At 41.9% G+C, this 15,136-nt stretch overlaps 1 protein-coding gene and 1 pseudogene across 1 annotated transcript in view; both read right to left on the bottom strand.

Moving 5' to 3' along the window:
• Nucleotides 1-1,410: 1,410 nt before the first annotated feature.
• Nucleotides 1,411-1,904, bottom strand: LOC116475529 (large ribosomal subunit protein eL21-like; annotated as a pseudogene).
• A 5,238-nt stretch (nucleotides 1,905-7,142) lies between these two features.
• The window catches only part of TXN (thioredoxin), a 16,868-nt gene continuing 8,874 nt past the window's right edge, over nucleotides 7,143-15,136 (bottom strand). Inside the window, exons 2-5 of the mRNA XM_032164845.2 lie at nucleotides 14,396-14,500; nucleotides 13,859-13,918; nucleotides 7,891-7,956; nucleotides 7,143-7,400 (exon numbers count right to left, since the gene is read on the bottom strand). Of these exons, the coding sequence (XP_032020736.1) occupies nucleotides 7,338-7,400; nucleotides 7,891-7,956; nucleotides 13,859-13,918; nucleotides 14,396-14,500 (294 nt within the window). The 3' untranslated portion in view covers nucleotides 7,143-7,337. The remainder of the gene's footprint in view (nucleotides 7,401-7,890; nucleotides 7,957-13,858; nucleotides 13,919-14,395; nucleotides 14,501-15,136) is intronic.

Consider the following 15,136-nt stretch of genomic DNA (forward strand, 5'->3'; position numbering starts at 1 on the left):
CCAGGGTGCCAGGCGCGGTGGCTCACGCCTGTAATCCCAGCACTTCGGGAGGCCAAGGCAGGTGGATCACCTGAGGTCAGGAGTTCCAGACCAGCCTGACCAACATGGTGAAACCCTGTCTTTACTAAAAATACAAAATTAGTTGGGCGTGGTGGTGCATGGCTGTAATCCCAGCTACTCAGGAGGCTGAGGCAGGAGAATTGCTTGAACTCAGGAGGTGGACGTTGCGGTGAGCCGAGATCATGCTATTGCTGCACTTCAGCCTGGGCAACAAGAGCGCAACTCCGTCTCAAAAAAAAAAAAGAAAGCAAAAAGCAAGGGTGTAATGATCACAAAAGCCACATAGGGTTATCTCTGGGCGGGTGGAGGAAAAAGGCATGATCAGTATACACTGGGGACTTTTAAGACATTGGCAATGTTCTATTTCATAACCTGGGTGATCACTACATAGCTAGCCATTTTGTTGATATTCCTGAAATCCTGCATGTGTTTTATATATTCTTCTGTATTTCACAATTAAACATTTTTAAAGAAATTACATTCATGAAAATCAGCTTGAAGTTTCACACTAAATAATTAGGTAAGATATTTTTGTGGAAGTTTTATACAAATTTAGTAGTTAACGGTCTCTGCAATAGTTTCCATTTGGTTTTTGTATTAAAATGATTTAAAGTAAAAATGTCATTTTTTCACTAAGCCACATATAGATGTTCCCAAATCCTTTCCACTGTAACCCAGTAGGGGGTTCAAATATTGTTTTCTTTGTGTGCCATGACTTAAAACACATTGTGATGCAGGGAACTAGAGACCAAATTATTTCCAAGGCATTCAAGGCTCCAACCTTCCCTGGCAGCTTTATCTGTTGCTCTGCTTCAAATTCTAGCTGTTGGATTCCTGGCCTTCCTCCAAAGTAACTGCCATGCCATTAAGCTCATGCTTCTTCTGGATGACCACGAATAACTCTAGGGTAGTGTGCTATACCATACATTTTGGAATATTCATGTAACAGAATACTGTATTTGCCCCTCCCCTCCCCTCCCCTCCCCTCCATTGCCGTGCCCTGCCCTCCCCTCCCCTCTCCTCCCCTCCCCTCCTCTCCCCCTCCCCTTCCCCTCTCCTCCCCCTCCCCCCATCCCTTCCCTTCCCCTCCCCTTCCCCTCCCCTCCCCTCCCCTTCCCTTCCCTCCCCTTCCCTTCTTTTTGACACGGAGTCTCACTCTGTCGCCTAGGCTGAAGTGCAGTGGCGCAATCTCGGTCTCAGCTCACTGCAACCTCGCCTCCCGGGTTCAAGCAATTCTTTTGCCTCAGCCTCCCGAGTAGCCGGGATTACAGGTGCCCAGCACCAAGCCTGGCTAATTTTTTTTGTTGTTTTGTTTACAGCCCAGAGGTCATTTTTTTTTTTTTTTTTTTAAACACCTATTATGCCATGAATTCATAGGGAATAGGTTCCAGCAGCTCAGGCTCCTTCCCATTTGTTCTCACAAAGTGTGCTTCTCTGGGTGGAGCAGGCTGGCGCTTTAGTTGGACCCAGGTACCTTTCTCTTTGGCTTCTTTCTTTTTCTGATCATTTTCCTTCACGCGTTTCAGGAAGCTGTCTTGGCTCTTAGAGTGATCAATGTGCTCAATACGCACATTAATTCTCTTGGCAAGAATCTTGCCCTTAACTTCTTTGTTTACAATAATGCCAACAGCGTGCTGGGTAACATTGTAGACTCTTCCGGTTTTGCCATGGTAACACTTGTGGGGCATTCCTTTTTGAACAGTACCCATTCCCTTGATGTCTACAATATCACCTTTCTTATAGAGTCGCATATACGTGGCCAAACGAACAACTCCATGTTTTCTAAAAGGCCTAGAGAACATATATCAGGTGCCTCTCCTCTTTCCCTTTGTGTTCGTCATTTTGGCGAATTACTGGAAGATGGCGATTCTGGCCGAAAGGCAAGCCTGGCTAATTTTTGTATTTTTAGTGGAGACAGGGTTTTGCCATGTTGATCAGGCTGGTCTTGAACTCCTGACCTCAGGGGATCTCCCTGCCTTGGCCCCCTAAAGTGCTGGGATTACAGGTATGAGCCACCACACCCAGCCAATATTTGCCTTATTTTAATGACTAGTTAGTCATTAAAATTCTATTGGGGACAATAGAATTTATGTGACATTGAACTGTGCTGTGCAGTTACTGAGATTTTTTATAAAGTGCGGTCTTTAGTTAACTCTAATATCTTTAATATTTTAAATAGGTAATAATATATTCAAGTTATGAAGCATCTACTCTAAACACTTGTTCCATAACAAAGCAACGAAGTTTAGTATCTGTGAATTTTTTGGAGGTTGACAGTAAAAAGCTATGAAACGATACGAACGAGAAGAAACGCCATGATATTTATGTTCATCTCTTAAACTGCTTTTGAATCAAGAAATAAAAAGCATCTGTTAACTACCTTCTGCAACAATTAGGATGTTTCCCATCTCATGCTAAGAGACTGTCAATGAATTTCATTGTGTTGACCACAATCACTGCCAGAGATGGGTGATCAGCTGGTCACCCATCATCTCCTGGCCATATTGTATATCCCTTAAACTGCTGGTTCTCAACTTTGAATGCACATCAAGTAGTGTCCAGGCAACACCCAAGACCATTTACAGCAAAATCTCTGGGAGTGGAATCCCAACATCACTTTTGTTTTTGGAAAGCTCCCTAGTTGATTCTAAGTGCTGCCAAAATTTAGAGCCACACTCTTAATCTGAACAAACCCTCTCTACCCCTTGTTTCTCCCTCCCAGTCCCTTTCACAGTACCTGCTGGAATCTTTCTTTGGATCAGGAACCGTCTCTGTATCTTTAATGTGTTCTTGGAACATAAACTCCTTCCTTAACAGAAATATCCTAAGGGCTCCCCCTCTCCAACACTTTACACTCCACGTACCCAAGTCAGGAGGTGACTGGATTTTTTGCTTGCCTCCGCACCTAAGGCCCCTTCCAAACCACTTCTTCTTCTTGCAAAATCTCCTACTCCTTTGAAACTCATTCATGAAGTTGTACCAACTTCCTACCTTCCTTACTGCTGCCATGTGCTATCAACCTCCTCACTCACTAAAGATGGTTCACCTCACAGACTTCTCTTTCCATTCCTATTCCCATTTTCTTTCCCTGAAACCCATGTGTGCTCCTGGCCTCAAATCCTTGACCTGCTGAGTTCCAGTCTTCCTCTACCCCACTTCACCTCCTTCTCATGGTCACCCTAGTCTTTGTCTTCCCTGAAAATTTGTTTCTCAAATCTGTTTTTAAATCTCGCTCTGCTCATCACCTCCTATCCTCTTAAAGTTTGCTTGCTCAGTCACTGCCACTGCCACCGTTCTTTGACCTTGTCAAGACCTCTAGGCCGGGCGCAGTGGCTCACGCCTGTAATCCCAGCACTTTGGGAGGCCGAGGCGGGTGGATCACGAGGTCAGGAGATCGAGACCACGGTGAAACCCCATCTCTACTAAAAATACAAAAAATTAGCTGGGCGTGGTGGCGGGCGCCTGTAGTCCCAGCTACTCGGGAGGCTAAGGCAGGAGAATGGCGTGAACCCTGGAGGCAGAGCTTGCAGTGAGCCAAAATCGCGCCACTGCACTCCAGCCTGGGCAACAGCGAGACTCAAAAAAAAAAAAAAAAAAAAAAAAAAGACCTCTAATCCTCAGACACTCCTTTTTCTCTGGCTCACCAGCCTCTTCTTGGCTTCTCCTCTCTACTTCTCCAGGCTTGATTCTATACTGCATCAGTATAATCAATCCCTCAAAAGTACTGTCAGCTTCTCTGCATCCCCACTTGCTACTGGACTCAACTACCAAGACCCAATCCTGCTCCGGCTTCAACTCTCCACCTTCGGTTGCCTGCACATGCAGCAGGGCTCTGAGGTCCTAACAAACCTCATGCGGGCACTCAGCTACACCCAGAAACCATGCTCTGCTTAGCCACTGTGAAGATAACAATTTCATACCTTCTCCTCAAAACTGCCTGCTTGGAAAACAGAAACTATCAGATGGAAATGCCATCTTTCCATCCCCAAATCGACAATGCTCTCTAAGCTTGTGCTCACTTTCATCCCACTGGTTATGGTGGAGGAAAGACATAACCAACACCAATCTGTCCCATTGTGCTCTGAATCTATTCTTTTTTTTTTTTTTTTAACTTCTAGCTTTATTGAGGCATAATTGACAATAATTGCTTATATTTAAGGTGTACAATGTAATTATTTGATATATGAATGCACTGTGTAGTAATCACATTAATTAACATATCTATCACCACAGTTACCATTTGTGTCTGTGTGTGTGGAGGGTAGGGTGGGCACACTTAAGACCTACTCTTAGCAAATTTCAAGTAAACAATACAGTATTATTAACTATAGTAACCATGCTGCATATTAGCTCCCCAGAACTTATTCATTTTATAACTACAAGTTTGGGCCAGGCACAGTGGCTCATGCCTATAATCCCGGCACTTTGGGAGGCCGAGGTGGCCGGATTGCTTGACAGATATGAAAAGTGTGATTTCTGTTCCCTCCAGTTTGGCTTCCTTTCCCATCACTCCATAGGAATTTTGTGTTGCAATCACCAACCTCCATTTTGTTTTCTCAACCTTAACTTTTTTTTTTTTTTTTTTTGAGACGGAGTCTCGCTCTGTCGCCCAGGCTGGAGTGCAGTGGCGCGATCTCGGCTCACTGCAAGCTCCGCCTCCCGGGTTCACGCCATTCTCCTGCCTCAGCCTCTCCCAGTAGCTGGGACTACAGGCGCCCGCCACCACGCCCGGCTAATTTTTTGTATTTTTAGTAGAGACGGGGTTTCACCGTGGCCTCGATCTCCTGACCTCGTGGTCCGCCCGCCTCGGCCTCCCAAAGTGCTGGGATTACAAGCGTGAGCCACCGCCCCTGGCCTCAACCTTACCTTTCTTAGCTCCAAGGGAATTTGGTAAATGATACTCCTTCCTTTTTGAAGTGCTCTCCTCTGTTCTTCCACGATAAAACCCTCTTCTGGTTTTTCTTTCCCTTCTGGCTACCCTTCAGTCTCCTTTGTTGGTTCCTATTCTACTTGATCTCCAAATATTGAGTCTTTCAGGCTATCTTGAGCCCTCTTCACTCTGGACTCTTCCTGGGTGATGTCGTGTTTGTTTATAAGTGCCAACTACATGACAATGTCTTGCAAATTTCTATCCCAGTCCAGACCTGTCCTTGGAGCTCTCAACTAGGTAACCAACAGCCTGCACAGCACCTTCAGTGGGATGCACACCTCAGAAGCACCCAACTCAGAACGGCCAGAGACTGACTCCCTCACCACCACCCCTTTCTCCCTCCCATCCTCACCTCACTCATGACATCACATCATACCTCGACCACCCAGGGCTTCTGCCAGAAACCTGAGATTCACTCCTGGGTCTTCCTCTCACAGGCCCTTACACTTCGTTCCATCTCTATCACCTCCCCACTGTCCTCCTAGTCACAGCCATCCTTGTCTCTGATCTAGGTAATTGCAAAAGCCTAACTGGGCCTGGGTGTGGTGGGTCATGCCTGTAATCCCAGCACTTTGGGAGGCTGAGGTGGGTGGATCACCTGAGGTCAGGAGTTCAAGACCATCTTGGTCAACATGGTGAAACCTCATCTCGATTAAAAATACAAAAATTAGCTGGGCATGGTGGCGGGTGCCTGTAATCCCAGCTACTCAGGAGGCCGAGGCAGGAGAATGGCTTGACCCTGGGAGGCGGAGGTTGCAGTGAGCTGAGATTGTGCCATTGCAATCCAGCCTGGGTGACAAGAGCGAAACTCCATCTCAAAAAACAAACAAAAAAGCCTAACTGGTTTTCCACCGTTTAGTTTCCATTTTCTACACAGGTGCCAAAATAACTCTTATTATCAAAGCATGTACCCTGACTTACCCTTCGATGGTTTCTCATCCCTTCTAGACAAATAACGCCCTGGCTGACCTGGCCCTGCCATTCTATAGAGCTTTATTTCATGCTCCTCTGATGATTCTACAAGGTACCAAGCTCTTTCTTGACTCATGCCTTTGTGTCTGTCATTCTCTCTGCTTGAAAGCTGATTCCCAGGTTGGAGTGCTTTTTATCCATCAGCTCTGTTTACAGTCACCTCAAAGAACCCAGGTCCAACCACCTGATGCACGGCAGGTTCCCCTATTCTTTTCATTACTGTGCCCAGTTTTTGGTTTTGCCTTGCAGAATATACCAGTCTATTATTCACTAGTTTGTCTCTGCTTCTAGAATGTAAGCTGTATGAGGATGAGGGTGTCTTAGTCACAGCTTTATCCCAAGCCTAGCATGATGCCTGGCACATAATAGGCATTCCATTAGTATTTTGAGAGATCATCCAAGTTTGGCATCCTAATTTCACATAAGGAAAGAAACTCAACAACTAAGGACCCATCATTTTCCTACTCACTCAGATTGTTGCACTGAGGGCAATGTAGTAGTTAGTTAAAGGAACATATTCTGGTACCAGACTTCTTTTGGTTCAAATCCCAGCTCCTCCAATGACTAGTTGTGACGCTGGGGAAATTACGACCCTCTGTCTGTTTCCTCACTGGTAAATGGGGATTACAGTATCTATATCTAATAGGAGTGTTACAAAGATTAAATGAATTAATAGAAAGATGATGCCTGGCATATGATAATTCTGCTCTTCATTATTATATAAACTCAAAAAGTTTCTTCAGCCCCCCAACCCCTTACTGTGCTTAGAACACAAGAAACAATGTTCTTTGAATGATATAACCAATAATTTCCCACAACTTTTACCACTCAAGACAGAACCTATGTCTGGCCCATACAACTAGACTTTCTCAGATACTTCGAGGAGAATCAACATCCTCGTGGCAAAACAAACAAAACAAACAAGTCCTTCATGAGAGGACATCAATTTTGGTCGTGCTGATCTTTTGGAGAGCATAGAGGATTCACTTGCTAAAACAGAGAATGCTATTTTCTCTGTCAAAAGATAACAAATAACAACATACTACTTTATTACCTGCATTGCCCCCAACAAGAGATTTTTGTAGCAATACATTAAGGTAGCAATAATAATTTTTAAAATCATCTTAAAATAATCAGTGGCCTACAAGGTTACTAAAAAATGATTGAGAATATAAGAAAATACATTAAATGACCATTTTGCATTTATTTTGAAAGCTATTCAGACACCAGACGGATTTAAAAAGTGTTAGAATTAATGTTTTATTGTCACGCAGATGGCAACTGGGTTTATGTCTTCATATTTTATATTTTTGTAAATTAAAAAAATTACAAGTTTTAAATAGCCAATGGCTGGTTATGTTTTCAGAAAACATGATTAGACTAATTCATTAATGGTGGCTTCAAGCTTTTCCTTATTGGCTCCAGAAAATTCACCCACCTGTTAAGAGAATATTGAATTGACATTAGATGTAGCACTGTAGCACTGTTTTATACATAAAATATCAGCATAGAATGAAGGAAGAATAGGGGTGGAGGGAAGCAGAGGTATAATTTTATTTAAAATAAACTTCCCTGAATAACATACAGTTCACTTAAGTTATAAACAAAGAAAAAATATCAGAGAAAAGTCAAAAGGCTCAAGTACAAATTTTCTTTTACACAATACTTAACAACAAATGAACTGCCCAAGTCTAAGAAATTCTATGTGCTTTATGGTATAAATAGGACTAGTTCTAGGAAAGATTGATTTTCAGTTAGATGTCACATTATGTACTTAAGCCAATGAATTTTGGCATATTTAAAAATTCTTAAAAGCAGAACTTGGCAATATGCCTCAATCTTTAAAGGGAACATCACTCCAGTGATTTATTCACTTATACTGGGTTTCCTATTGCCCAGTTAGAGTTTTAAAGGTCAGATGTACGTACCTTTTGTCCCTTCTTAAAAAACTGGAATGTTGGCATGCATTTGACTTCACACTCTGAAGCAACATCCTGGTAGGGAAAGTAGCAAGGGGAGAGGATTAAATACAAGACTGTGAGTACTGAGCTTTGACAGAAGTCATCCAAAACCAGAATCTTTTCCCTGTCATGTACCCCACATTACAGTATGAGGACATTTTTCAGCATATGAAAATTAATATAATGAATATAATGGCAGTACGAAAGCCAAACCGGTTATATTCTCAATGAAGAAGTTTTATTAATATTTACTTCCTTTGACGGGCACATCAACAGGCAGAATATTCAGAATGTTACTAGCATCAGATACTCCGACGATCCAATATGTTGTTTAATCCAATCAAATTCTCAACTATTTTAAGTATCATACAAAGAAGCAACAAAAATTCTGCTACAATTGGACTCAGTATTATAATCTTAACTATTCCTCAGAACTAGTACGTCATTTCTTGCTCATAATTTTTCCAGTTTTATTATGAAGGCAGAGTACACAGAATGATTATATAAGGGCTAAAGTCTAAAAATATAAAAAGCAATTGTTCAAAAACAAAATAATAGGAATCTAAAGGAATAACCGCACACTGGGTTTACTGATTATTATTATTTTTGAGACAGGGTCTGGCTCTGTCACCCAGGCTGGATGGAATGCAGGGGCACAGTCTCAGCTCACTGCAACCTCCACTTACTGGATTCAAGCCATCCTTCCTCCTCAGCCTCCCCAGTAGCTGGGACTACAGGCACACGCCACCACACCTGGCTAATTTTTTTTGTATTTTATATATATATATATATATATATATTTTTTTTTTTTTTTGTAGAGACAAGGTCTCTCCATGTTGCCCAGGCTGGTCTCAAACTCATGAGCTCAAGTGACCCGCCTTCCTTGGGCTCCCAAAGTGCTGGGGTTACAGGTGTGAGCCACCACGCCCAGCCTCCTGCTTATTTTTAATTAAAAATTGATTTGTGAGGCCAAGGCTGGTGGGTTACCTGAGGTCAGGAGTTCGAAACTAGCCTGGCTAACATGGAGAAACCCCATCTCTACTAAAAATACAAAAATTAGCCAGGTGTGGTGGTACACATCTGTCATCCCAGCTACTCAGGGGGCTGAGACAGGACTATTGCTTGAACCTGGGAGGCGGAGGTTGCAGTGAGCTGAGATCATGCCAATGTATTCCAGCCTGGGCGACAGAATGAGACTATCTCGGGAGAAAAAATAAAAAGACTGTGGATTCTCAAACCTTGCTGCAGTATCAGAATCACCTGAGGGATACTACAAGTTTCCCCATCAACCCCCACGATTACAGTTAAAGTCAGGCTTCAGGTGACTCTGACGCTCTAACCTTTGAAAGCCATCCTACTAAGAAAATCGACAAATTCCTAACACTGCTAGTTGATCCGTATTTGCTCCTCTCCTAGAAGTGGCTCTTACCACAGCTAAAGATTTTTCTACAGCTCAAAGGTAATTGAAGTAACAGACATTCCTCAACTGTGGAATGCTAAATGAGAACTCTTATAATACCCCATGCTCAACACGTTATTCACGCTATAAGAGGGCAAGGTTTGGAGGACAATACCACGAAACTGGTTTGGTTTGGAGCCCAACAGGGATTGAAAATATCAGCCAGACACTCAAAAGAGGACTGGGAAAGAAATATAGAACCACTCAGCACCTAAGCAGCAAAAGCTATACAGGACAGCAAGCGAGCAGGCAGGACTGTTGATAACCAAATCATGGATACCAATGGAGAATTCTCAAGGGGAAGGAAGGCCAACTGCAAACACTATGACGACCTCTAGGATGGTGGGTGGCACTACTGTTGAGTTCTTTCTAGGTAATCTTTACTTTTCCTTTTAAAGCTGGACACCTGCTGAACATGAAAGTACAGGTTCCAGTAAGAGGCACAAGGACAGTAATGGCTGGAATAAAAATGGTGAATGTTTATTCAGTGCATACTATTGAAAACTCACTCCAAGTAAGGGTCAGAGGGAGGTTACCATTTATAAAATAAGTATCATAACCCTGTTGGCTGTCAGAGAAATAAGGTTGGTCTATCATTTTCAAAAGGGCTACTACTCATACTTTTCTATGAATCTATGGAGGCAAAGTTAAAGTTCCTCAGTTTGTCAGAGGGTCACTTCAAGGTTTTAAAAGACACCTTCAGGCCAGGCACGGTAGCTCACGCCTGTAATCCCAGCACTTTGGGAGGCCAAGATGGGTGTATCACTTGAGGTGAGGAATTCGAGACCAGCCTGGCCAACATGGCAAAACCCCGTCTCTACTAAAAATATGAAATTTAGCCTGGTGTGTGTGGTGGCAGACGCCTGTAGTCCCAGCTACTCAGGAGGCTGAGGCAGGAGAATTGCTTGAACCCGGGAGGTGGCGGTTGCAGTGAGCAGAGATAGTACCACTGCACTCCAGCCTGGGCGACAGAGTGAGACTCTGTCTCCAAAAAAAAAAAAAAAAAAAAAATACGTTCAGGGTGATGAGGGTGCACCAAGCAGACATGAAGGAGGAGCTCTGTCATGTGGAAGTCCTCGAGTGCTTTGCATACCTATAGTAATGCACCATATAACATTTAGGTCGACGACAGACTGCATATATGTGGTGGTCCCATAAGATTATAATGAAGTTGAAAAATTCCTCTCACCTAGTGATGGGTTAATGTCATAGCCCATCGCATTAGCTGGTGCAAACAAATCTGCACTGCAATTACACACAAAGTATACCACTACAGACTGCTTTACCTACAGAGTAGCCATTCTTTTGTTCCTTTACTTTCTGAATAAACTTGCTTTCACTTAAAAAAGCATATCGCTACAATTTTGTGTACAGTATATACTGCTTGATAATAAACACCTAGGTTACTGGTTTTTGTATTTACTATACTTTCATCATTAATTTAGAGTGTACTCCTACTTATTTTTTTAAAAAAGACAGTGACTATAAAACAGGCTTAGGCAGGTCCTTCAGGAAGCATTCCAGGAGAATGCGCTGTTATCACAGCAGATGAAAGGTCCATGCATGTTACTGTCCCTGAAGACCTTTCTGTGAGACAAGATGTGGGGATGGGAGACAGTGATACTGATGATCCTGACCCTGTGTTGATCTAGGCTAATGTATGTGTTTGAATCTTAGCTTTTAACAAAAAGTTTGAAAAGTCTTTTTTCAAAAAGCTTATAGACTAAGGATATAAAGAAAATATTTTTGTAGAGCTGTACAATGCATTTGTGTCTTAAGCTAAGTGTTATTACAAGAGTTAAAGAGTTAAAAAATAAAAAAATTATAAAGTAAAAAAGTTACAATAAATTTATTGCTGAAAAAAGAAAATTTAAAAATAAAATTTGTAAGCATATAGTGTTTATAATGTCTACAGGTTCTAGGCCTTCACATTCACTCATCACCCACGCACTGACTCGCCCAGAGCACCTCTCAGTCCTGCAAGTCCCGTTTATGGCAAGTACCTTATACAGGCATACCATTTTTTAATCTTTTATATCATGTTTTCACCGTAGCTTTTCTATGTTTAGATACACAAATACTTACCGTTGTGTTATAACTGCCTACAGTATTCAGTACAGTAACATGCCTTACCTGTTTGTGGCCTAGGAGCAACAGGCTTTACCACATAGCCTAGGTGTACAGGAGGCTATGCCATCCAGGTTGTGTAAGTACACTCTAGGTGTGCACAACAAAATTGCCTAACATTTCTCAGAAAGGATCCTCATCATTAAGTGATGCATGACTGTACTTCCCAAAGGCAGTAAGAACACCTGTCCTCAGTACAGTATGGTGCATTGCTGTGCCTCAAGAGACTGACATTACCTTCTGTGCTGCAGTCCCATTACCTGTTCAATGAGGGTGCTAATAAAAAATATTCTTATAGTTATTGTGAGGATTAAATGACATAGTGCATGCAAAGGGCTTATCATCGCATCTGGCACCTATTATTAGTTTCAAATAAAAATCAAGGCCGGGCGTGGTGGATAATCCCAGCACTTTGGGAAGCCGAAGCGGGTGGATCACCTGAAGTCAGGAGTTAGAGACCAGCCTGACCAACATGGTGAAAACCCATCTCTACTTGGGTTTTAATTTTGTAAAAATACAAAATTAGCCAGGCATGGTGGTGACTGCTACCCAGGAGGCTGAGACAGAGAATTGCTTAAACCCGGGAGGCAGAGGTTGCAGTGAGCGGAGATCATGCCACTGCACTCCAGCTCAGGTGACAGAGAGAACTCCGTCTCAAAAGAAAAAAAAAAAAAAAAAAAATACAGTTGCTATCTGATAGGATCAGTGGCAGTTAGAATTTCTCTATTCCAGGTGCAATTTTCCCCTAGCTAATTTGACCTTAACAGAAGAAATAAGACTACGTTTGATTAAAACAAGGAATAAGGATTTTTCACAAAAGTACAATTACACTCTATTTTTTAAAAAAAAAACTCTGGGACACATCTAGAACAGTAACTTAACAGCCATATCACATTCATCATTCATTCATTCCACACCTACACTACATGCAAGGCATGTGTGCTAGGTGAAGGGGCAACCAAGGTGAATGAAGACAGGGTCCCTGATCCTAGGAATCTACTGAGACTAATGGTAAGGGACAGACACAAAGATCATTATAATAATTGCCAAGATTCACTGAGTACTCAGGGCACACAAGGGGGTAAGTGGAGAAGGGGTGAAGCTCATGACAAGGAGTTAGTCAGGTAGGAAAGGAAAGGACAGGCCAGATGGAGAAGACAGCACAAGCCAAGGCAGGGGTTGCCCAAGGCACAGAGTCAAAAACCGGCTAAGAATACGCAATCCGGGGTTGTTGCACCCTCCCATGTTTACAGAGCACTGCCACATGCCTGTTTTAAGTGACCCTTCAGCCTTTATTGGATATTCCATGTTTGCTCAATGAATAAGCAACCTTGGGAGGTTGATGGGGCGGGTCTTAAGGCTCAAGGAAGAGAAGTGACTGGCCTAAGCAGATGCTAGTGAGCCAGGACTGGAAGCCAGGTCCAGCGCCTCTGTTGCCACACTGCACCCCTCCCCATCGCCTTTCCTTCTCCAATGGGGCTAAGTGAAAATGCTCACATATCTGTAAAGGGCCCCGAAGTGATACCTCCTCAACAGGCTCTCCTAGGTCTGTGGTCATGTGCTAAGCACCAGATCCACACCTACCACAAGACAGAGCATCCTCTAATGGGTAGTGCTTAAGGTCAAGGGCTGGGAAGCCAGACCACTTCATTTTAAATCCTAGCTCAGCCACATACTCACTGAAACTTCATGAACAACCTCTGTGTTTCAGTTTTCTCATCTATAAAGTGGGGATGATAACAGCACTCAGGATTAAATGAACTGATACTTAAAAACTACCCGGAACACTGCCTGGTATATACCTAGTGCAAAACAAGTATTTGTTAAATAAAACCAACGCTGGAATTTCTTCCAAATTATTCTCTCAGGTACCTTGGTGTTTATTTGTTAAAACATTTGTGGTTTCTAATTGACAAAAATCAACCAAGACTAGAATAGGCTTGCAAACGCAGGTTCTCATGCTACTGCAAGTTCACAAAGAGCCCTACAAGCGGTCTCATAATTTGGTGACTCCATCAAGCCTATGGATGTAGTGACCATAGCTAAATTCAATCTCTATTTATTGCGCATTTCAGAGTGTAAGGTAGAATGTAGGGTTTTAGAAAGGTGGGTGGCCGATAAGATTCAGAAGTTTCACTCATTTATTTTTGTTTACTTTAGGATGTGATATACAGCTCCTGATAGCTAGGATTAAGCTCCTATCTTGCCTGCTCTTCTGAGATAGGACTTTTTAGATAGGATTACAGTTTTAGAATTATTTGACATATTTATGGAAAAAAGCACTGTGCAATCTAGAGAAAAAGGCCAATGTGAACAGCTCAGCAGTATCTCATATTTCCAGCTACGTACCTGACAGTCATCCACATCTACTTCAAGGAATATCACGTTGGAATACTTTTCAGAGAGGGACTGGAAAATTTAAAATGAAAAATCCAAAAAGATTTAGAACTAGGTAATGGCAATCAACATACTCAAGCTTCTTAAATGGAAACTTAATAAAAGTAGAGATTAATTAAAGATCCACAAATTTAGATCTTTGGAGACATAGATCTAAGAGACATAAATTTTCTCTAAATCAAATTTTTCTTAGTATAAAACAGTTTGGCGTATCAAATTCTGAGGCTGAATTTCAAATAAGGCCCATGTTTCAATGTAGGAAAAAAAAGAACTATTTAAGACAAAATTAACTTCTAAAATTTGTTTTCAATGGGCTACATGTATCAAACCTAAATTATTTGTTATACTACTACTTTTAGACCAAAGATCCAGCCAAAGAAACCCCCACACCAAAACCAAAATCCTTTAACTGTCTTTCTTTCCTATCGTTGTGACCACCAACCCAAAAAACACGCATCTCTTACAAAGTAGACATTGTTTAATACTCACATGAAAGAAAGGCTTGATCATTTTGCAAGGCCCACACCACGTGGCTGAGAAGTCAACTACTACAAGTTTATCACCTGCAGCGTCCAAGGCTTCCTGAAAAGCAGTCTAACAGCAAAAGAAAAGCTTAAATAAATAAATATTAAACCTTCAAAAGAAAGACTCGACACAATGACACAAAGCACATTCTGGAGGTCCTCCTTTCAGGACCTACTTTTTAGCCAAAAAAACAAAACAAAACAAACAAACAAAACACCCCAAACAAGCCAAATAAAACTCAGTTTGAAGAAATTCTATACACTGTTGGTAGTGTTACTTGATAAGATAAAACAAGATATAATGTGTAGAGTATACCGACATTCTCTTCATGACTATTTTATAAAATATTGTGAACTGGCTATTTTTTCTCTACACCAAACAAAAGGAAAATAAAAATAGACATTTGTATTAAAAATGTTTCCATGTCAAGCCTAGGTATATGGTAGACATTCACTAAACACTTATGGATTATGAAAGGGGTCACTTGAAGTCACAGAGGCATAGGATTTTGCAATTGAAACATCAGAAGTTACTTAAAAATAAAAGTTGGCTGGGCATGGTGGCTCACGCCTGTAATCTCAGCACTTTGGGAGGCTGAGGTGGGTGGATCACTAGGTCAAGAGTTGACTAGCCTAGCCAATATGGTGAAACGCTGTCTCTACTAAAAATACAAAAACAAAACAAAACAAAACAAAACAAAAACTA

This window comes from Hylobates moloch, unplaced genomic scaffold, assembly GCF_009828535.3.
Source record: "Hylobates moloch isolate HMO894 unplaced genomic scaffold, HMol_V3 SCAFFOLD_10, whole genome shotgun sequence".
NCBI lineage: Eukaryota > Metazoa > Chordata > Mammalia > Primates > Hylobatidae > Hylobates > Hylobates moloch.